Below are 25,316 nucleotides of genomic sequence, written 5' to 3'. Positions count from 1 at the left end.
ACTAAGGAGGGAGAAAAGGATTTATACCAATTGGCCAGTCAAAGGGACCAAGCTGGGAAGGATGTGCTGCAAGTTAGGGCAATACTAGTGACTAGTGAGGAGAGGGTGTTGCAAAGTTGGAGGGAGTATTTTGAGCAGATGATGAACGAGGAAAATGAGACAGAGAGAGAGAGAGAGAAGGTTGGATGGTGTGGAGATTGTGAAGCAGGAAGTAGATAGGATTAGTAAGGAGGAAGTGAGAGCAGTGATTAAGAGGATGAAGGGTGGAAAGTCGGTTGGACCAGATGACATACCGTTTGAAGCATGGAGATGTTTAGGCCGATGGCAGTGGAGTTTTTAACAAGATTGTTCAACAAGATTTCGAAGGGAGAGAGGATGCCTGAGGAATGGAGAAGGAGTGTGCTGGTACCAATCTTTGAGAATAAGGGAGATGTGCAGACCTGCAGTAACTACAGGGGAATTAAGTTGATCAGTCACACCATGAAGTTATGGGAAAGAGTAGTGGAAGCCAGGCTGAGAGAAGAGGTGACCATCTGTGAGCAACAGTATGATTTCATGGCGAGAAGGAGCACCACAGATGCCTTATTTGCTTTGAGAATGTTGATGGAGAGAAGGTAAAGTATAGAGAAGGTCAGAAGGAGTTGCATTGTCTGTTTGTGGATTTAGAGAAATCGTATGACAGGGTGCTGACAGAGGAGTTGTGGTATTGCATGAGGAAGACAGGTGTGTCAGAGAAGTATGTGAGGGTGGTGCAGGACATGTATTAGGACAGTAGGAACGACAGACTGGTTTAAGGTGGAGTTTATAAGACTGTGGTGAGATCTGCTATGTTGTATGGTTTAGAGACAGTTGCATTGACTAAAAGACGTTGGGAGTGATGAGAATGGAGGATTGAGTTTATTAGAGGGACAGCGCATGCAGGACGTTTTGGAGACAAGGTGAGCGAGGCGAGATTGAGATGGTTTGGACATGTGCAGAGGAGGGACATGGGGTATATGGGTAGGAGAATGCTGAGGATGGAGCCACCAGGAAGGAGGAAAAGAGGAGGTTTATGGATGTGGTGAGGGAAGACATGCAGGTAGTTGGTTTAAAAGAGGCAGATGTACAGGACAGATGCGTATGGAGACGGATGATCCGCTGTGGCGAACCCTAATGGGAGAAGCCGAAGAAGTACGTGATGATGACGAGTTGACAATGATTAAAGGATAAAAGGATAAATCTAGAGATATATTGCTTAGAACTACAACCCTCTGATCAGAGACATATTTAGAATTTTTTTCATTATTTAATTTAAGTAGATTTTTCTGGTATCAGTACTTTACTTCACTATATTTTTATATAATAACTTTTTACTTTCACTCATAAAATTTTGACACAAATATCTGTACTTTCTACTTCTTACATTTTCAAAACAGGCTAGTCACTTTAGTTTAGTTTTGGTGAAATGTCAATATTTTCTCATTGCATTTTCTGTCATTGCGTGCCTTTTTCAATCTAACCACTGGTGTATTATTTCCTGGCAATCACACATCACAGACGTAGACTAGTTTACGAAGCTAACAATGAGCAGGCAGAGGGCAACATAAAGTATGGGGCTGATGTGGATGAGACGGAGGAAGTCAGCGATGTAAAGATGACTGAGATCAGAGACATTCCTGATCACCGTCATCTTTTCTCTGCTTGTGTTCTATATGGTGGATGTTCAGCCTGAATACATTCATTAGGTAACACAATTTTAAATTTGTTTTGTACTAATGCATTTATTAGGGCTGTCAAAATTAACGCGTTAATAATGAGTTAACACAAATTAATTTTAACAGCACTGATTTTATTAACGCGCGATTAATGCACCGTGCATTTCTGTTTGACCGTTTTTTCATTAAAATGATAAATAAATAAATAATAAAAGGCGATATTTTAAACCTGCAGCACAACATACGTTTATTTACGTTATTTTTTTACTCTGATAAATTAACTTCACCGAAATGTATTAAAAAAATTTTTGTTTTGTTTTTTATTGATGTGCCAAGTCTCAAATCGGCACCAAAATTTGCCACGACGCACACATTCAGCATTTAACCCTCTGAGGTTGACAAACATGCATGGCATTTTTTTTTCTCATAACGCCATAACTAACTTAAATTGCTTTGTCTTTTTTGATTGGACAGATAAGATACAAACCTGATTCCAAAAAAGTTACAAATTGTGAATAAAAAGGAATGCAGCAATTCACAAATCTCATAAACTTCTATTTTATTCACAATAGAATATAGATAACATATCAAATGTTGAAAGTGAGACATTTTGAAATGTGATGCCAATATTGGCTCATTTTGGATTTCATGAGAGCTACACATTCCAAAAAAGTTGGGACAGGTAGCAATAAGAGGCCGGAAAAGTTAAATTACATATTAGGACCAGCTGGAGGACCAATTTGCAACTTATTAGATCAATTGGCAACATGATTGGGTATAAAAGTGTGGCAGTGTCTCTCAGAAGTCAAGATGGGCAGAGGATCACCAGTTCCCCCCAATGCTGTGGCGAAAAATAGTGGAGCAATATCAGAAAGGAGTTTCTCAAAGAAAAATTGCAAAGAGTTTGAAGTTATCATCATCTACAGTGCATAATATCATCCAAAGATTCACATGCACTGCATTACATACAAGAATGCTACTGTAATGAAAATCAAAACATGGGCTCAGAAAACATTGTCGGTGAACACAATCCACCGTGCCATTGGCCGTTGCCGGCTAAAACTCTATTGGTCAAAAAAAGAAGCCATATCTAAACATGATCCAGAAGTGCAGGCGTTTTCTCTGGGCCAACCCAAGTTGTTATCAGCGCTTAGTTCAGAAGCCTGCATCTCTGATGGTATGGGGTTGCATGAGTGCGTGTGGCATGGGCAGCTTACACATCTGGAAAGGCACCATCAATGCTGAAAGGTATATCTAAGTTCTAGAACAACATATGCTCCCATCCAGACGTCGTCCCTTTCAGGGAAGACCTTGCATTTTCCAACATGACAATGCCAGACCACATACTGCATCAATTACAACATCATGGCTGCGTAGAAGAAAGATCCAGGTACTGAAATGGCCAGCCTGCAGTCCAGATCTTTCACCCATAGAAAACATTTGGCGCATTATAAAGAGGAAGATGCGACAAAGACATAACAGTTGAGCAACTAGAAGCCTGTATTAGACATTCCTATTCCTAAACTTGAGCAACTTGTCTCCTCAGTCCCCAGACGTTTGCAGACTGTTATAAAAAGAAGAGAGGATGCCACACAGTGATAAACATGGCCTTGTCCCAACTTTTTTGACGTGTTGATGCCATGAAATTTAAAATCAACTTATTTTTCCCTCAAAATTATACATTTTCTCGGTTTAAACATTTGATATGTCATCTATGTAGTTTTCTGAATACAATTTTGAAATTTGAAATTTCCACATCATTGCATTCTGTTTTTATTCACAATTTGTACAGTGTCCCAATTTTTTTGGAATCGGGTTTGTACATTATTTGAATCTACATTCAAAGGTTCAATTTTATTTAAATACACTCAATAATAACAAAACGCTGTGCAACAGACAGGGGGCGCTCTCTGCTATCTCTGTCTGTTATCTCTCTTCACAGACATAAATAAAACTACCTGAATCTTAGTGAATACTTGCCTTACAGACAAAATAAATGTAAATAGACAGCCCAAAATGTCTACTTTTAATTAAACCAATTCACAAAACCAATATTCTCTAATGATTTCATCCATATGAAAGTTAGAAGAGGTACAATTTATCCGGTATCACCTCATTAACCATCCGTGTGGAAACCTAGCAAAGGTTCCGTTTGGTGTCCTAATTTACGTATCAGCTTGATTTACGCACTTTAAACACCATATTTACTTTAATACATTTACAAGAATATTTAGTTTTCATGCTCTATGTTGAGTATGGTTTCACTAATAAAGATTTGCATAAAGCATCTATATTTGTCCATGCTCATGTTGATTAGAGTATTAAAACTTGAAAAGTATTAATTTAAGGTAAATTTAAAGCAGATTAATTGTGAGTTAATTAATGACGGTGCAATTAATTGCGGTTAAACATTTTAATTAATTGACAGCCCTAATATTATGACGTGAGGTCCAGTTACCAGTGTGACACTAAAACAGGTAGTAGTAACAGCTACTTTTTACTTAAGTACATGTCAGAGCCCAAATTTTTTTACTTTAACTTAAGTAAAAAAAAAGTATAGTTCAGTACTTCAGCTCTAACCAGAGTATTTTAAAACATGAGTGTCTGTACTTCTACTTAAGTGAAGGATGTGTGTACTTTTGCCATCGCTGCTGATAGTTAATTGCTGAATCTATCAGCTTTCAGCAAAAATACATACTGATAGTTTTCCGGCTTTCAGTTATCAACAAGTAGTATTCTACCTAGCTATCGAAAAAATCGGTCGACCTCTAGTTATTAACGTAGCCTAATTGTTTGTTAGATTCACCACCAACCATATGCATAAGTAAATAAATGAAAAGTAATTCTAATTTGTCTGTACAATGCAGAAAAAAAATTTACTCATTTAGCATTAGGAGGCATAATAAATACATTTAAAATCATATTTAAATCTGTACAATAATGTTACAGACCGACCCGGCCGTCCATTACAAAAGGTAAAAATATGTGGCCCCTTATTAGACTCACCTGCCTAATATTGTGTTGGTCCCCTTTTGGTCCAAAACAGTCTTGACCTGTCGAGCATTAACTTCTTCAGCAATTTCAGCTTCAGTAACTTGGTCTGTTGGATCGGACTACACAGACCAGCCTTTGCTCCCCACGTGCATCAGTGAGTCTTGAGTGTGACGCCCATGAGCCTGTTGCCAGTTCACCACTGTTCCTTCCTTGGACCACTTTTGATAGATACTAAGCACTGCAGACCAGCAACATCCCACAAAAGCTGCAGTTTTGAAGATGCTATGACCCAGTCGTCTAGACATCACAATCTGGCCCTTGTCAAATTCGCAAAAATTCTTATGCCTGCTCATTTTTCCTGCTTCTAACACATCAACATTGAGGACAAAATATTCACTTGCTCCCTAATATATCCCACTCACTTACAGGTGCCATGATAAAGAGATAATCAGTGTTATTTACATCACCTATCATAATGTTAAAATGTCATAAATGTCATGAAAAAGGGAACCAAAGGTTAAGTATACTATAATATCATGAGTATGTGTACACTATGTGGACAGAAGTATTAGGAAACCTGACTTTTCCAGCCTCATTAGGTTCTTCCTCAAACTGTTATCATAATCTTGGAGGCACATATTGTATGCAATATCTTTGGATGCAGTAGCATAATATGTTCCTTTAGAACATATATTATTGAATGGAGACTCAAACCTGTTCCAGCATGACAGTGCCCCTGTACACAAATCCAGATCAATGAACATATGCGTTACATGAGTTGGAGTGGAAGATCTCTTGCTATAGAGCTCTGACCTCAACCCTATTGAGCACTATTGGTATGAATGTGAGCGCTGACTCCCAGACCTTCTCACCTCACCTACATCAGTACCTGATTTTTCCAAGGCCGAAGATCTTCCCAGAAGAGTGGAGGTTATTGTAACAGCAAATGGAAACTACATGTGAAATGGGATGCCCGGGTGTCCACGAAGGTTTGTTCGTATAGTATGTGTATATAATGCACAGTGTGGAAGACATGAAATGGATGATGGTTTATACACAGAGTGTATTACAATGTGCTGCTTCTCAACTATTGGTGGTTCAAATGCGCGCCTCCTAGCCAATCAGTTCTTGTTGGTTCTTGTTCATATATGGTTCTTGTTGGTTCTTGTTCTTGTTCATATATATATATATATATATATATATATATATATATATATATATATATATATATATATATATATATATATAATATACACACAGTATGTGTGCAGTTCATCAGTCATTCACAATACAGACGTCATTTACAAGCATGTGCTGGAACTCTGCAGCTTCTATATTCTGCTCTATTAATACTGAAGGAATTTAATAGAATGTACAGTTCATAATGTAGTTGAATGCTCCTACATTGCTCCTTTTCCTTTGCTCTTCCTTTGATTAACTGCATGATGAATTGCTGATATTTATTTAGGAAAATAGAAAGAAAGAAGGAAACAAACAATTGCTTTAAATGAGACTTGTGTGTCACGGTCAATGAGAGCACCGCCCCCAACAGCCCCCTGCCACACCTTGCCCCGCCTTTATAACTTTGCCTCTGAAGTAATGAGGGCACACAATCAAGACAAACAACAAAAACATTAAAATATTTCAAACAAGAATTAATTATAAATCAGATGCGTCTAATTGTTCCTATGCATATTGTACATTAAACTGACCAGAAAACTGTGACAAAAACATATGATTCTAACTTGCATACAGAAAAGTGCATTCATTCAGGTTCATGGTGACTTTTTATGTCTCTTGCCGAAATGAAGAAATTGTCCAAATAGTGACTGATGCCCTTATTGTAATGTTTTTTTGATAGATCTAGTAGAAAATAATAAATTTCTCACATCATTTATTCCAAATAGTCACCATGTACAATCTCCCCATGACAAACACATGTTAGACTGCTCATATCCTCACTGTCATGCTCTGCTAAAGCAGTGACATGTTCTGCCTCACTAATAACAGAATTATTCCACGTTTACAGGCCTGACCAGTGGTCTGTTCACAAATACAAAAAAAAAGAGAAACACGACCAGCAATTGAGATTGAATGCCTTTTCAAACCCATTTTAGTGTTGAACCAGGTGGTTCTTGTTTTTTTGACATGAAATGTTGACTCGAAATGTCTTTTGCCTTTTAGTAGCGGATGTTTAGATGCATGGTCGCCAACACTGTCCTCTCGCTCTTTAAGAATCGCATTAAGAAGCCTTCACTGAAGGGACTCCTGGTGTGATGAAACATGACAAAGGTGGAATTCGCTCATTTGTTCTTCTTGCGAAAGGGGCACAAAACAATGAGGAAGAATATGGAAATCATTACCATTGGAATAAAAAGTGCTCCTGGCGTTTCACCTTCACAACAACTTATCTGCAAGCCAACTGACAGGAAAAGCTATTGTCTGCTATCACTGTGGCTATTAAAGAGCAGAGTGACAGTGCTAGCTGTTATTAGCATTGTTAGATCCATTGTAAAACGGAACAGTACTGTATTTTAATTCTGTCTGAAAATGTAACCAAAAGAAAATGTAAAATACTTGAAGTCCTTGTGTCTGTCCATGTGGAAAGGAAAGTACACCCTCATGCTTGAATTATATGGTTTTATATATTAGGATATAATAAAAATAATCTGGTCCTTATCAGGTTTTAACATAAGGTAAATACAATCTCACATGAACAGCACATGACAAATCACTGTCAATATTATATTTTTTAATTTTTTTATTTACAAAAATTAAGCCGACATGGAGAAAGCAAGTATGAAAAACCAAATAGACGTTTACTGCTTCGGTAAGATATTAGCCAGGTGCTGCTAATTAAATACCTTTTAAAAAAATTGATCATCAGCAAGTGTGACCACCTCTGTAAAAGCCCAAGTTTTAGCATTATGCTGGTCTGAAGCATTCAGGTGTGTGTTAACACAACAACAAAGAGGAAAGACATCAGCAAAGATCCTACAGAAGCAATTGTTGCTGCCCATCAATCTGGGAAGGGTTATAAGGCCATTTCCAGACAATTTAAAGCTCATCATTCTACAGTGCGGAACATTATTTACAAGTGGAAAACATTCAATAGAGTAGCTAATCTTCCTGGGATTGGCTCTCCCAGCAAATTCACCCCAAGGTCAGACCATGCAATGCTCAAGAGAAATTGCTGAAAACCCAACTCAGACTCTACAGGCTTTAGTTAGCATGCTAAATTGTGACAGTTCTTGATGGTACAATTAGTGAAAAACTGAATGAGTATGGTTTGTTTGGAAAGTTTGCCAAGAAAAGGCACTTCCTTTTTTAAAAGAGCATGGCAGTGGCTGTGGCAGGACCTTAAGGGAGCTGTGCATAAACAAATGCTGTGAAAAAGAAGGAGCCAAAAATCTTCTACAACAATGTGAGAGACTGATAGTCATCCAGAATACGATTCCTTCAAGTTAAAGATGGTTTAAATAGCTATGGAATTTGAACGCATACTTACTTTATTTTTACACATGGCTTATAATGTTGTGGTGTAATATATTTAGTTGTTGTTTATTTGAGGTCGCATTTATCTAATTCTAAAACCTCGTAAGGACCAGGTAATTTATTATTATTATTATTATGTCCTGATAAAATTTCAAACTATAGAATTCAAAGAGGATGTACTTTCTTTTGTAATATACCCAATAAAATTTTCTAAGATATCATGAGGACATCTTTTACTATACAGACAAAAGATGGTTGACACCTGTCCTTTTTGCCAATTTGATTTTACAATAAACTTCTCTCTTCTGGGAAGATGTTTCACTAGATTTTGTAATATGTTTGTGGAGATTTCAGCTACTGATGTAGGTGAGGTGATAAGGCCTGGGGTGCAGTGAGTGTTTCAATTTATGCCATAGGTGCTCATTAGGGATGAGGTCAGAGCTCATACAGCAGGCCATTCCAGATCTTCCACTCCAACCCATATAAAGCATATCTTCATGAAGTTCACTTTGTGCACAGGGTATTGTCATACAGAAACAGGTTTTTGGTCTCCTAGTTTGAGTGAATGGAAAATGTAATACTACTGCATGTAATACTACTGCATTGCGTTGTATACAATTGGGCGCCTTCAAACTGTTTTGGGGAAGAGCCCCATGTGTTCCAATACTTTTGTCCATAATAGATTGTTTACTTTACTTACAGTAAGTGGCTACTGACTTCTAATAAATGTTCCTTTTAGCAAATAGGGCTTTGTAGTGACTCTCAGGACAGGCCTCGGTCTCCACAGTGTTGTGATACGTCATATTCACGTAGCAGCAGTGGTGCTGAAAGAAAGCGCTCGAAAAACCGTTTAGCGAGGAGAATCTATATGTGTATTTGTTTATTTTGCATAGTCTTATTCTCTACATTAGACTGATTCAGGCAGCGCTCTGGTCTGCTTGTCTTCTTTTGTCCTGGATCCCATTATGATTTTGTTTTTTTTTGACACTTAAATCAAGCATCATATTCTAGCACAAGCACTTAGCGGAGAATGTCATGCTTAACAACAAGCAATCACTCAACTCTCACTTCAGTGCTGGCACAAGACCTATGGCTTTTTGTTTTTCAGTGGCAATCAGTAAATGCTCTGCACCATTGTACATTAAATCAACAATATCCACAGACGCAATTTCCCGAAAGAGCTGTGAATGACTAAGTGCCTATGTATTTGCTGTTCGGTTGTGTATATGCTCTGGGTTGGGCTGTGTGTGGGTTGGCATAATAAGCCTTAATCACTTAATATGTTTTGAGTGTATATTCAACTACTTTATATGAACAAAAGTATTGGGACAACTGACTTCTCTAGCCATATGTGGGTTTTCCCCAAACTACTATTACAATCTTGGAGGCACAGGATGTCTTCAGATGAGGTAGCATTGAATTTAGAGTCACCTGAGCAAGGAGACCCAAACTTGTTCCAGCCTGTGCACAAAGTGAGCTCCACAAAGATATACAGTGGAACCCGGTTATCTCGCCCTCGGTTACCTCGACAACCCTATTAACTCGACGTTTTTGAAGTGGAACCGCCAAATTCTCGCTTTGTCTAAACATTTTTTTATGTCACCGAACCCTAATATCTTGAGAACAAGGGGGGAAAAATTTGCCATTTAACGTCGGTTATCTCGGTGCAGCCGCAGAATAAATTGTGGAAGTGGCGGAAAAATCAAGGCTTACAGCTGCTACAGGTGTTGTATTGAATACTGGTGAATCTCTGCTGTTAGTTAGTGCTAGTGCTCGTAGTGTTAGTAGGGGCGTGGCACGGCTTTGGGAAGAAAAGAGCAGCTGTTGAGAGACTGCCGGAAGGAAGGCACGTACCGGGAAATGCATGAGCGATAACAACGACCGCCGTGAACCAACATATACCAACAATAACGGACAGTGAGAGTGTGGAAGTTTAAATAGGAGCTGGTGATGATGCTAAACGAGCACCATATGTGCGCGATTGAAGCCGGGAGCTTCAGAGAAAGCGGCCGAGAAAGCACCTGCTATGCTGAAGGGGGCCGAAGGGGGCGTGGCAGGTGGATTCATGACAGATAAACATGTACTGTATGTATTTTTATAGCATGCCTTCATCAAACAAATCGCGGCAACGCTGTTGTGTAAAAAACCCCTTCAAAAACAAGTGCATGCACATTCTCATTTATTAACGCACATCATGTACATAAAGAAATTTCAAGCACGTTAATATATTGCCGCCATTTTGATTTTCGTTTATCTCGATCATCGGTTACCTCGATGCTTTTTGGCGACCCCCTAGGACATCGACATAACCGGGTTCCACTGTAGTTTACTTTGGTTCGAGTTGACGATCTAGATTGACCTGCTATAGAGCTCTGACCTCAATCCTATTAAACACCTTTGGGATTAATTGACCTCCACAACCTACAACAGTACCTGACTTTACTAACACCCAAAATCCTCCCAGAAAAGTGGCGGTTACTAAAACAGCAATTGGAGAGTAAATATTTAATAGGATGTTCAAAAATCACTTACTGTACAAATCTTATAGTCCACAAACTTTTGTCCATAAAGTGTATTTCTTGCTTATTGATTTGTTTAGTCGGAGCACATATTTATTTGATGGCCCTTTCTCGCTTCTGCTCATATGACAATTTGAAGAGTGTTTTTCTTCACATCAGCCATTTTCCATTTCTGAATTTATCTTTGTGCCTTGAGGATTTTCTTTTTGCAAAGGTTGACTCATTTCAATTAAAATAATAAGCAGGGGTGATATTAAAAAAAAAAAAATCTGCACCAAATCGCACTCATCTTAATGAAGGGGTTTGGGGGACGTGCAGGCAGTGACTGAACACGCTGAATGTTAAAGCTGCTTGCTTTGTGTGTGTGTGTGTGTGTGTGTGTGTGTGTGTGTGTGTGTGTGTGTGTGTGTGTGTGTGTGTGTGTGTGTTTGAGACCAATCCTAATTCTTGCACCCTTCTTTTTCTATTTCTCAAGCTTCAGTCCCTCATGTTTAGTCTACATATTGGCCTTAACATCATTATATTTCTTTCTTTATATCCTTATGTTTGTGTTTTGCATCCACTCATATTTTATATACATTTTATGTCATTTATATCATATTTTTATGATATAAAAAAAGTCGATATGTGCACAAAACCATCTCCATCTTTGGATTGAAGGCTGTTTATGTAAACGCTGACAGCATCCCAGGTCTCCTCACCTCACCTACTCACGACTTTACTAACACTCTTGTAGCTGAATGAGTGCAAATCTTCACACTCCAAAATCTAGTGGAACATCTTCCAAGAAGAGTGGGATGTTAAAAAATAAAAACATTGTGCATTAACTTCTTCAGCAATTTAGGCTACAGGAGATCATCTGTTGGATCAGACCACACGGGCCATCCTTCGCTCCTCATGTGCTTTAGTGAGCCTCAGCAGCCCATGACCCTGTCGCCGTTCATCACTGTTCTTGAACCACTTTTAATAGACCACTGCAGACTGGTACCAGCTCACAACAGCTGCAGATTTGGAGATGCTCTGACCCAGTCGTCTAGCCATCACAATTTTGCCCTTGTCAAACTTGCTCTAATTGTTACGCCTGCCCATTTTTCCTGCTTCTAACACATCAACATTGAGGACAAAATGTTCACTTGCTGCCTAATAATATCCCACCCTCAAACCGATTCTTCACTTCACCGCTCATAATGTTATGCCTGATTGTTGTATGTAGATAACCTATGTCGGTATTTAAGTAGAAGCCAGATATATCTTAAAACCAAAAAAATAAATGAGCAAAAATCAGTGGTGGATTCTAAAAAGATGGAAAAAATATTATCACCCATTGTGTGGAAAGTCTGTCTATGATAAAAAAAAAAAAAAAAGGTCATTGTCTTCTCGAATGTAAAACTGATACACTCTTCTCTCATGCCTCTGTTTCTATCAGTGTATGTCCGCTTTAACTCCAGTCATCCCGTGGCGGTGGAGGTGGAAGAAGGGACAAGTGTATCCGAGCTGAAGGAGACGGTGGGACGGTTGCAAGGTGTTCAGCCTGATCAGCTGCGGGTTATTTTTGCTGGAAGAGAGCTCAATAGTGATTCCACCTTAAAGGTAGTTGCACTTTTATGACTATAAGCCTTTCTGCCTGTTTGTCTGCTGTTTGTCATGCTCTCTCTCTATTTTTTGTTTAAACAGCAAGATTATTGTGGATCTTGCATTAGCATCAGGGTCAAATTCAGTGTTGGGCGCATCTGCTCTTCTGAAGTTCAAGATTTAAGATTTTTATTTGTCACAAACATAGTTATATACAAAATACAAAATGTAAACCTGATTAAGAACCCCTTACCAAACGTGTGCATTAGATAAAATCGTCCTTTTCCGGCTTCTCCCCTTAGGGGTCGCCACAGTGGATCATCCTTCTTCATACCCCCTGTCCTCTACATCTGCCTCTTTCAAACCAACTACCTGCATGTCTTCCCTCACCACATCCATATACCTCCTCCTTCGGTCTTCCTCTTCTCCTCCTTACTGGTGGCTCCATCCTCAGCATTCTTCTACCAATATACAGTGAGAAAAATAAGTATTTGAACACCCTGCTTTTTTGCAAGTTCTCCCACTTAGAAATCATGGAGGGGTCTGAAATTGTCATCATAGGTGCATGTCCACTGTGAGAGACATAATCTAAAAAAAAAATCCAGAAATCACAATATATGATTTTTAAACTATTTATTTGTATGATACAGCTGCAAATAAGTATTTGAACACCTGTCTATCAGCTAGAATTCTGACCCTCAAAGACCTGTTAGTCTGCCTTTGAAATGTCCACCTCCACTACATTTATTATCCTAAATTAGATGCACCTGTTTGAGGTCGTTAGCTGCATAAAGACACCTGTCCACCCCATACAATCAGTAAGAATCCAACTACTAACATGGCTAAGACCAAAGAGCTGTCCAAAGACACTAGAGACAAAATTGTACACCTCCACAAGGCTGGAAAGGGCTACGGGAAATTGCCAAGCAGCTTGGTGAAAAAGGTCCACTGTTGGAGCAATCATTAGAAAATGGAAGAAGCTAAACATGACTGTCAATCTCCCTCGGACTGGGGCTCCATGCAAGATCTCACCTCGTGGGGTCTCAATGATCCTAAGGAAGGTGAGAAATCAGCCCAGAACTACAGGCGGATCTGGTCAATGACCTGAAAAGAGCTGGGACCACCGTTTCCAAGGTTACTGTTGGTAATACACTAAGGCGTCATGGTTTGAAATCATGCATGGCACGGAAGGTTCCCCTGCTTAAACCAGCACATGTCCAGGCATGTCTTAAGTTTGCCAATGACCATTTGGATGATCCAGAGGAGTCATGGGAGAAAGTCATGTGGTCAGATGAGACCAAAATAGAACTTTTGGGTCATAATTCCACTAAAGCGTGTTTGGAGGAAGAAGAATGATGAGTACCATCCAAGAACACCATCCCTACTGTGAAGCATGGGGTGGTAGCATCATGCTTTGGGGTGTTTTTCTGCACATGGGACAGGGTGACTGCACTGTATTAAGGAGAGGATGAACGGGGACCATGTATTGCGAGATTTTGGGAAACAACCTCCTTCCCTTAGTTAGAGCATTGAAGATGGGTCGAGGCTGGGTCTTCCAACATGACAATGACCCGAAGCACACAGACAGGATAACCAAGGAGTGGCTCTGTAAGAAGCATATCAAGGTTCTGGCGTGGCCTAGCCAGTCTCCAGACCTAAACCCAATAGAGAATCTTTGGAGGGAGCTCACACTCCGTGTTTCTCAGCAACAGGCCAGAATCTTGACTGATCTAGAGAAGATCTGTTTGGGTGGAATGGGCCAAAATCCCTCCTGCAGTGTGTGCAAACCTGGTGAAAAACTACAGGAAACGTTTGACCTCTGTAATTGCAAACAAAGGCTACTGTACCAAATATTAACATTGACTTTCTCAGGTGTTCAAATACTTATTTGCAGCTGTATCATACAAATAAATAGTTAAAAAATCATATATTGTGATTTCTGGATTTTTTTATTTTATTATGTCTCTCACAGTGGACATGTACTTACGATGACAATGTCAGACCCCTCCATGATTTCTAAGTGGGAGAACTTGCAAAATAGCAGCGTGTTCAAATACTTATTTTCCTCACTGTATGTCCCTCCTCTGCACATGTACAAACCATCTCATTCGGGCCTCTCTCACTTTGTCTCCAAAATGTCCTACATGCGATGTCCCTCTAATAAACTCATTTCTAATCTTCAGCTCTGCTACCTCCAGCTCCAACACACTTTTCATTACTTTGCAATGTTGATCCCAGGTACCTGAACTCCTCCACCTTATTCACCTCTTCTCCCTGCAACCACACCACTCCACCACCCTCCCCCTAATTCACACACATGTACTCTGTCTTACTCCCTCTGACTTTCATTCCCCTTCTCTCCAGCACGTACCTCCACCTCTCCAGGCTTTTCTCAACATGCTCCCTAGTCTCACCACAAATCACAATATCGTCCGCAAACATCATAGTCCATGGCGACTCCTGTCTCACCTCGTCCATTAATCTGTCCTTCACTGCAAACAGGAAAGGGTTCAGAGCCAATCCTTGATGCAGTCCAACCTCTATCTTAAACCAGTCTGTCATTCCTACAGCACACTTTACTGCTGTCACACTGTCCTCATACCTGTCCTGCATCACCCTCACATACTTCTCTGACACACCTGACTTCCTCATACAATACCACAACTCCTCTTTTGGCATACTGTCGTGCGCTTTCTCTAAATCCACAAAGACACAATGCAACTCCTTCTGACCTTCTCCAAACTTCTCCATCAACATACTCAAAGCAAATAATGCATCTGTGGTGCTCCTCCTCGGCATGAAACTATACTGTTGCTCACAAATGGTCACCTTTTCTCTCAGCCTGTCTTCCACTACTCTTTCCGATAACTTCATTAGTGCCCACTTCTCATACAGCTCCTTATATGCCTTTGCCTTGGCTTTCGCCACATCCCTCTTCACCTGCTGCCGCATCTCCTTGTACTCCTGCCTACTTTTCTCATGACTCTGCTGATCCCAATTCTGTTTTGCCAACCTCCCTGTGCTCTCCTGCACTTCCGCATTCCATCACCACATCTCTTTGTCTTCCTTTCTATTTCAGATGTCACACCAAGTGCCTTTCTAGCTGTCTCCCTTATCACTTCTGCAGTAGTTGCCCAATCATCCAGCACCTCTTCACCACCACCGAGCCCCTGTCTGACCTCTTCCCTGAACCTCACACTACAGTTACTACCGATCCGGTATAAAATTTCGGTTTGATCCGCATATTTGATTTGGCATGTCTTACGCTGGATGCCCTTCCTAACACGACCCTCCCTATTTATCTGGGCTTGGGACCAGCACTAAGAGTGCACTGGCTTGTGCAAACCTAATGGCTGAATTAGATAAAAGGAACTATAAATATAAAATAAGAGCAAAATGTTTCAAAAATAGTTTTGTAACATGCCAACTGATGGTAGCACAAGGCTGCATGTACAATCACAGGAAGCAGCAACCTTCATAAGTTAGTGCGCCAAAAGACATCGTCCTGTGTACATCAAGAGCTGTGTAACGGGTGCTGTTCTGATCAAGTGCGGGCCCTGTCACCGAGCTCTCCTCACACGTGAGTTTCTTGCTGGAAACAACATGATCTCACTACTGCACCCACCATATTCTCCAGATTAGGCTCCTGCTGACTTTGCCCTTCTCCCAAAGTTGAATATCCAGCTCAAAAGTCAGCGATTTGACACCATTGTGGAGATCGAGTGCAAATAGCAAAAGGTGCATAGCATGCTTCGAAAAGAAGACTTCCAGGGCATACTGTATTTCAGAAGTGGCAGGAAAACTGGGAGCGCTGTATTTCTGTGCAAGGTGACTATTATAAAGGTGATAGTGTGTAACCTTAAATAAATATAGTACTTTATAGTACTTTATAGTACTTCCACCTCGTATGTTTAGATGTGCAAAAGTACATTACAAAATGTAATGAGGTATGACAATAGCAAACCAAAAACAGTAACAATAACAGTGTAAGGTGCTGTGTGCAAATGCAGAATGAACACAAGTATGATTTCAAAGGAGAACTGAGCATGAGTGAATTATGGGATAGTTGAGATGTGCATGCTCGCATTAAGAAGTCTTATAGTTTGTGGGAAGAAGCTCCTCCTAAGCGTCTCAGATTTGGCCATCACACAGCTAAAGCATTTGCCTGATAGCAGCGGACTGAACAGGTAGGTACTGTGATGATTAGGGTCCTATATGTCTTAACAGCCCTGTTTCTGCTTCGACTGATGTATATATCTTGCAGAGAGGAAAGAGCAGACCTTCAAAAACCCCAAATAAATCAAGTTGTGCTTAGTACTGAGTTGTATTCCTGTCTCTGTCTCTGTGTCTCTCTCGCTCTCTCTTTCTCTCTCTCTCTCTTTCTCTCTCTTCTCTCTCTCTCTCTCTCTCTCTCTCTCTCTCTCTCTGATGGATGCTGAAGCCTGTCAGGGTAAACAGAGCCTAGGGATCTCCTGAACTTTAGTCCGCAGTTCTTCATTAAGTTTGACCTTCTTAATTATGCATTAAAGCAGCTCCATACACACTGCGCACTCTCAGGTGCACTCAAAGGAGTCAATTAACGGTCATAGAAGCGATACATGCGATATCTGCAAAAGGTCTTTCTCACACTTCTGTTCCTTGCTTACAGAATCCTTCCAGTCCAAAAATCCCCCCCGCCTCTTTTTATAATTGCAGACAGGGCCAGTAGAATGTGCAACCTTAGGTTTTTCTATGTTCTGTTTTTCCATGTGGTTAATGACATGAACAAGTTCTTTGAAAAAACATCTATGACCTTTGAAGCATGTCTAGTCTTCATGCTCTATGTTGAGTATGTTGATTAGAGTAGTGTAACTATAGTAACACCAATACCAGTCGATACTGTATCAGAAGCTGCTAGATATTAACCCCATTAATGTATCTTTTTTAAATAATTCTATTTTCTCTGTTTGGACATTTGCCTATTCTTACCCACTAGACACTGTAGCTATCCAGATGATGGCTAGCACATCACATGATTAAGGCTAAAAGCTATATTCACCCATGTAGCGATTTTAATACTGCAAGTAGTGCCACTTTAACAGTGATGCAATTAGCATTCGACAAATCAAGAGATGAGTCACATTCAATTTAATACAATACATTTTTATTTGCAGAGCGCTTTTAACAAGGGACATTATGGGTTTTTCTCTGGCCGATGGCCGATATTTGTTTATTTTTTTGCCATAAGTGCACTTCTTAGCAGGTTTTGGTTCCTAGTCCTACCCATAACCTAAACTTTAAAAAAAAAACTTTCTTTCAGCTTCTCCTATTAGGGGTCGCCACAACGGATCATCCGTATTCATGATCTGCATGTTTGATTTGGCTTACTTAACAGATATGATTAAAAAAAGCTACACAAATCCGTTAGTAATTATCATGCTTGTTTTATATATTCACAGTTGTAGGTCTTCCAGTTTTCCTGTTTGAATGCCGAATTCACACTACTGCCACCTGTGGCATGGGAAAATTAATAATAATCACCCTTATTTACAGCACAGTCGTCTGATGCAGAGTAATTAAAAAAAATGTCCCAATTAATTGTCCGTCCGATCAAACGGTCGACCTCTACTGTTAATTTGGAACCATTTTCAGCTGCACAGAGTGGTCTTCGAGTACACATGCCCTCTACTGTCTAGAATCTCATTTGTAGTTGCTGCTCCAAGTCATTCCATATTTGCAAAGAGCTGAACTTTTCTAAAATTTCTCGCATGTCATTTCTCACATGGACACGGCCACGTCTAATCTTCGGTGTTTGCTGTAATTCTTTGAAAATGAACGGTAGCACCCTCTTGCTGCAAACTTGCGTACGTGTGAAGGTGTAACTGTAAATGGTGTCCAAGTATAGAACACTTAAAGAAAACCACTAACTGCCGTCTTCTGCATATTGTACATGAGCTTGCAGATGCCCAGAATTTCACCAACCACTAGTGATTGACAGAATAATTCCCTTTTTGTTCTCTCAGATCGGCCGTGACGTCACCAGCGTTCTATCATTTGTTCACCCAGTGATGATGAAAACCTCTTTTCATGCACCATCCTGACGTCTTGTCTTTATTCCGCTCCTCTGAGAGACCCAACAAACCCATAAAACATCACACTGAACACACAGTGCCACAAGTGCCCACAAGCCATCCAGCATAAAAATGAAGCCCAAATTGCTCACTATTGGATTGTTTTCTTTGGATCGCTTCAGTTCAGTACCAAACCCAGTACTTAACACTTTTAATTGAAGTAAACATCTTAAAACAAAGTAAATAGAGCAGAACAAATTGGTCCTTTATTTGTTCACTGAGGTGATGTTAGCTCTCTCTCAACTGTCTTATTTTTCTTGTATGGATTATGAAGATTAACAGCAGAATAAACACGAGTTTGTGCAGACGGGAGTCTGTTTGTTTCAAATGTGGAGGACGCCGTTCTTCCAGATTGGCACGTAAAATAAACGATCGCTGCTGTATGTCAATAATGTTTTAGGCATGTAATAGGGCTCCTGTTTACTATCTACTTACAAATTACTTCAAGTTCTGTGGCGTCATTCATTTTTTCAGATTTCAGCAGCTGTGAGACTGAATAAAGACAGTAGAGAGTACCAGAGATCCTGGCCTTATTACCTGCCACGTCCAATTAGGATAGAGCAGTGGTTGAGGTCTGTACAGATGTCATGTACATACAAGTACACTCTTTAGCGGACAGAGTCAGAGCCAGTTATTTGTATAGTGGCAGACATGAAGGTGAGCTGTGTGTGTGTGTGTGTGTGTGTGTGTGTGTGTGTGTGTGTGTGTGTGCACATGCGTTCAAGTGTCTGTAAAACTGGCTCATAACACATGAAGGAATAAAACAAATAATTATTTTTATGTAAATATTTAAATGGACATGTACAGAACATAATTACTGAATTGGCCAAAACATTTGCATGAGAACATTCAAAATATCTTTCAAGATATATTTTATTATTCATACTATGCAGGCTGTAACTACTGATCCATATTCCTAAATGTTCCTTCATAAAGGATAAATTTTACATTTACATTTAAGGCATTTGAAAGACACCCCTTATCCATTGCAGCCTTATCCATAGCAAATTCATACAACGAACCAGCTATGGGATTAAGGGCCTTGCTCAATGGCCCAGGATTAGTAGCTTGGTGTAGCTTGGTTTTGATAACCTTCAGATCCATAGTCTGATGCCTTAACCACTAAGATACCATTCACCATACTACTGAGTTCACTCAACCAAATACTGTTTATATTACTAGTAAAAAAAATTTGCATTGTTGCCAACATAACGGAATCCACATTAAGCTTAGTTTTCAAAGCCGAAGCATGTGCATTGATCCTAGCTCTGAAATATAGAGAAAACAACAAATCATGAAGCTTTCAAAAGCTAAACATCTTTTGGGAGACTGGATTTGGACTAATCACTCCTTCTCCTAGGTTCTGGGTCATGCTGGCCCAAAAAGCTCCCTTAGATCTTAAACCTACTGTCAAGCACTACATATAATACATACAATAATCATAATAGTACAAATAACAGATTATTTGAAACATACATTCAACACACATTCAATCTTTATTTAAACAGTACTTGATCAAGCGGTGTTCACTAGATGTTGTATAGACCATTCCAAGCTGACATTTCTGCCTAAAGGCAAAGATCCAACCCTGCGTAGGTTTTGCAAGACTTCCCCCACCCTTTAAAGGCCTTCCCTGAAAAATAGGGTTTTGTTGCTCTAAAATCTGTGTATAAATTTCAGCATTCATGGGGCCTTTCCAAATGTGCAAGCTGACCAAGCTGGCCAGATGATCCCTATCCTCTTTAGTCCAGTTTTTTTGGATTATGTTCATGCATGTTCATGTTCTTCTTTGCTTGATAGAGATCTAGCTTACCTTTGTGGATGACATAGCAAACTGTGTTCACAGACAATGATTTCTGGAGATGGAGATGGCTGTAACATGTCACTTTTTTTGACATGTTACAGCCATTAAATTCAATATTACCTTGTTTTTTTTTACTTAAAATGGTACAATTCAAACATTATCATTAAACATTATCTGTCTAATATAACATATGTTTTCTATGTTCTATTGTAAATAAAATATGGGTTTATGAGATTTGCGAATCATTGCATTCTGGTTTTATTTACATTTTGTTCAGTGTACAAACTGCTTTTAATGTAAATGTTTTTAAAGTAAATTTTCTATTATACTTTATTTTAAACTATATTATATAAACTCTACAACTGTATTCTTTTTTTTTGTTTTATTATAATTTTTATTGTATTTCTTTTATTACATTTTTTTTTTGCCTTAGATGCTACCATGGAAGCAACACTACTAAAAGTAGTACTAATTCAGAGTTCCTGTCAAAAGTTTGTTAGCACTTAGTATCTCGTTTTTTTTGGGATACATGCCTGTTCAATTTATTTATATACAACAAAAGGCAGACACAAGAATTGAACGGTAAAAAGCTAGAAGAAAGTTCTGTGGAGTCCGAATATGACATTTTTGGCTCAAACAGAACAACTTGTGTAAGATGGAGAACGATGGAGAGAAGATGTGATCAGACTGCCTCACCCTCACAGTTAAACATGGGGGTGGAAGCTTAATGGTTTGGGGTTGTTTTGGAGGAGGGACGTTTGGAGACTTATTCCAATGGGGTGAAAGGAAACAACATTCATGCTAAGGGAGGATTTTTCAATCAAATTAAATTGAAACATTGTTCATTTTTATATTGTTTGGTCAAAGTAAATTTATATACTGTTAAATTACTAGGTTTGTTGCTTAGAAACTAAATAAACATGCAACATATGTCTCTCAAAAATGAGAAAAGACCATCTGTTTACTAACCTTTGACGAACACTGTACTCTGTTTCCATTAATGGCTGTTAAATAGTACTAAATCCATTCTGTTAGATAAAGAGGACAAGGTAATATTGCTATAGAGAGTTTCATTTAATAACAGATTCCTACACAGCACATTTTATTAATGTGTGCAATAAGGCAAAGAGAGGTTCATTTTCCTATTCCTCTATGCCTCAAAGCGAGATAAATGATACTTACTTTAATCTGCCTTTTAGGAATGTGTTCTTACTTAACAGCCCTCTGAGTTGAAAATCTAAGTAGATCTACTGTTTGAAGAATTGTTGTCCCAAAGCACTCATTTATGGGCAAAATACTGTGCAGACCACTTACTTTTACTCTTATTAGCCTATAATTCACCCCTTATTAAGTGCTTAAGTATGCATGTTTAAATTTTATTAGGATTTAACTAGTTGTTGTTGTACAAAGCAAGTGGCAGTGATTAGGTGTGTGTGTATGTATGTATATATATATATATGTATGTATGTATGTATATATATATATATATATATATATATATATATATATATATATATATATATATATATATATATATATATATACACACACACACACACACACACACACACTGTACTAGGGGTGTAATAGTACACAAATTCAAGGTTCGTACCTCAGTTTTTAAGTCACCGTTTTTTTCAGTAAAATTGCTCATCATTTTTATTTAAATCGTTTATTGTTATTAACATTTAAAACATCAACAGTTAAATATTTTCAAAATTTTACATACAATGCTTCATTTAAATACAAAATAAAATTAATCCTAATAAAATTTAATAAATCTAACTAATGCAATACACTTTATTTTATTTATTACTTTTAGTAATTGATTAAGTTGGCAAAAAATAAAATTAATAAAATAACTGTTCTCCTTATTTCATCATACTTTAACAAATGTCTGCATTTAAAAAAACACAATATTCCGCACGTAAAACAAGCATTGCATTTAGTACACATGTGCACCGTACCGAAAGTCCTGTACTGAAACAGTTCAGTAAGAAAACGTGTACCTTTGCACTCCTAATTCGTTTAGTTTGACCTTTTCGACCTTGCCAGACTTTTAGAATAAACGATGTACAGGTGCTGTTTGTCTATCATGAAATAATCATAATTAGCCATGATATTGAACCAAAGTTAATGAATCTTATTTATATTTTAATTCCAGATGTGTACATTGGGCTTGTAATGTACAGTGTGAAAGAAAAGCCATTATAAAACAATTCCATTTCCTAGCATGGAGGCTACGATCAAGACGAAGTGTTATAAGGTTGTGATCTAGAAGTTTGTGAAAATGTGTGTGTGTTGTGATTCATCTCACGTCGGTGCAGTAGCGTCTGAGGAGCTGGCGTGTGTGTAGCTGCAGGCACAGGCAGTCTCTGCTGTTTATCTGTCCGTGCCGCGGGACTCGTGGTCTGACATTTGTAGTGACGAGAGCAGCATTCGCTGTAATTCGCTCTATTAGCTTCCTCATCCCTGAGGAGTACCAACACCACCTCTCTCTCGTTCTCTCTCTCTCTCTTTATTTTCTGTCCCACTCTGTCACTCACTTTGTGTTTCTCTCTGTCGTCCTCATACATCTCACCTCCTGCCCATAGTTTGTCTCTGTCTATTACATTCAGCCTCTTTGTACATCATTTTTACACATTTCTTGATTCTTTCCGGTCTGCCAGTTATGAACTGTTTACGAGTGGTGTCTGGTTTTACCTGGATGTGAAGAAAGGTACTAAATGCTACTCACTGGGTCTAGAAAGGAGCAGAACTAAACATCTGTGGTATCTATTCACTTTAATGTTATTGCGTGATATTCTGATATTTTGCAGTGGATCTTCGTGCAGGTCTATAAAAATAACGGCTTGGTCTAAAGCACTGGAATAAGCAGGTCTAATATTTAGCTCTATGAGAGCAACTTCACGTCTCTGAGGATGTTATGCTGCATTTAACTTCATATTTAAATGGCTAGCTTTTCTACTCATTTTTATCTTCTTTTCCAAAGCAATGGCTTGTTGGTCCTTCAGTGCCAATGACTCATGAGAGAGATCGTCCCTCTCTGATTTCTGTTTGACTCAGCTTCTTTTCTCTTTACTTCTTACTTTACTTTTCTTTTCTTTCTTGTTTTCTTGTGATCTCACCATAACAAGTTGCTTTCTCGAGATCTTAACATAGCAAAAGTTGTTTTCTTGTTATCACAACTTGATTTACTTGTGATCTCGCCATAACAAAAGTAGTTTTTCGTTATCAAAATAATTTTCTCGTCATCTCGCCATAACACAAGTTGTTTTCCCGTTATAACATCTAAGTTGTCGATCACTGAGAGACACAGAGCTATTTCAGGTAGAGTGAGTCCCTGATCAAAGTTAAAACTAATGCAATCATCCATGCTGCTGCCTCTATAACACTTTCTTATGGCGAATACACGGTTTGTTATGCAAAAATTAAGTCGTGATCAGAGAAAACACAAAAGAAAAAATGATCAGAATGCATGGTCTCTAAGAACTTCTGTATCTTTTCCCTCGCCGTCAGTTTTTTGTTGTAGGAAAGCAGTTGAGACAGCGCTTTATATTTCTGAGGTTAACCCGACACTACTGGGCTTGGGGATTATTTGCTTTCCTTTCCTGCACCCTGGCCTCTGATATGACAGACTCCTCGTTTCAGTTTTGTTTACCAGCTCACTCTTGCCGACTGTAATCGAGTTTTGACGCCATCGTCCTCAGCTTTACGTCGGGCTGCTCGTAGTTGTTCGACTGAGCTGCCGTGGGACTTGGAACTCCCTGCTCACATTAGTCACACAGTATTCGTGGGCTTTGTCTCTCTTAGCCTAGCTTTTCCTCACCATCTGCTTGTATGCTCATATGTGTGTGCTTGTGTGTGTGTGGCAGGAGGTTACCTCAGTATCTCTGTCTGCCTCAGCAATCTGTTTTCCCAAACACACGTATATTTTATCAGAGTTGCAACAGTCGGAACAGCTCATCAGGCTTCCAGGCCCATTTTTGCAATTGATGTTAAAAATGCGTACTAATTGCGTTTATCCGTGGTTTAGAATGACAAAGCTTTTTGCAGGTGTATTAAAAAATATCCAGCATCATGAGGTGAGGTGTGGATGTGGATTTGAACGAGACGTTCCCACAGCGGAGCCTGAAGTTTCTTTACATCACCGCCGCTGCGCTATTATAAATGCGAGACAATGAAGTGGAAACGAAGTAAACAATGTGCTGTTTGCATTCAGCGCCTCCGGGATGCGCCGCGAGCGCTGCATCAAGCTACTTCCAGACGAATCTTTTTTCATATTGTCGAGCCATAAGAAATGGCTTTAACCTCTGATGACCTTGGCAAATTGAGCGCAGTCTTTCAGGCTGCTTATGATTCGGAATGAAGGCCTCATTGATTGCCTCCTCACTCTTTAAAATTGAAATTCTGTCATTGTGCGCCTCAAAAACGACGTGAAGCATTGCGTATGCAGCCGGTCCCCGTCTTTTAAAACACTGGCATGTTGTTCGGGCTCTCCAAAGAGCACGTCATAATTTTGGAAAGGTCATATCAATGCCGAGCGAATGCACAACAGATTCACGATCGGCTCGCAATCCTCTAGAGAACAGAGACAGACACTGAACAGGGCTTAATTGTTCCTTGTGTTTCCTACGTGCAAATATCCTTCATAATCTTTGTTTTTTCATTTCATTTGCAGTTTGTAGTACAATGGGTCCAAAAAGTTGCAGACCACATATAAGATTTTGAAAAAAATACACACACACACACACACACACACACACACACACACACACACACACACACACACACGTGTATAAGTGGCGGGCCGTGCATTTGGTACCTTGACCTTCAGTGAGGACTTTCCCGACTTAATCCACCATATACAAAAACGCAATATAACGACGCGTGACATTACAAAAAAAGAGAGGCATTTTGCAAATGGGGGGTGAATACCATTTTATTAAAGCAGGAAACACAGTTAAGACTCCAAACCTCTACACTACCACTGCGCCACCTACATCATCTGGAGCAGTTCAGAATCAATATTTGTCTAATTACAATAAAAAAAAAACAAAACATAGAAATGTAAAAAAATACAAATCTACTCACTCTTGCATACTTATAATTTGTACCGCTTCTCAGA

The 25,316-nt window shown here is 39.2% G+C and overlaps 1 protein-coding gene across 1 annotated transcript in view; it reads left to right on the top strand.

Annotated features, from left to right (window-relative positions):
* Positions 1–25,316, top strand: part of prkn (parkin RBR E3 ubiquitin protein ligase) — a 153,589-nt gene that overhangs the window by 37,524 nt on the left and 90,749 nt on the right. Inside the window, exon 2 of the mRNA XM_046875994.1 lies at positions 12,129–12,292. Coding sequence (XP_046731950.1) covers positions 12,129–12,292 — 164 coding nt within the window. The remainder of the gene's footprint in view (positions 1–12,128; positions 12,293–25,316) is intronic.

Source organism: Silurus meridionalis, chromosome 2, assembly GCF_014805685.1.
Source record: "Silurus meridionalis isolate SWU-2019-XX chromosome 2, ASM1480568v1, whole genome shotgun sequence".
Classification (NCBI taxonomy): domain Eukaryota; kingdom Metazoa; phylum Chordata; class Actinopteri; order Siluriformes; family Siluridae; genus Silurus; species Silurus meridionalis.
The sequence above is the reverse complement of the archived record's forward strand: the minus strand, read 5'-3'. Positions and strand labels throughout refer to the sequence as shown.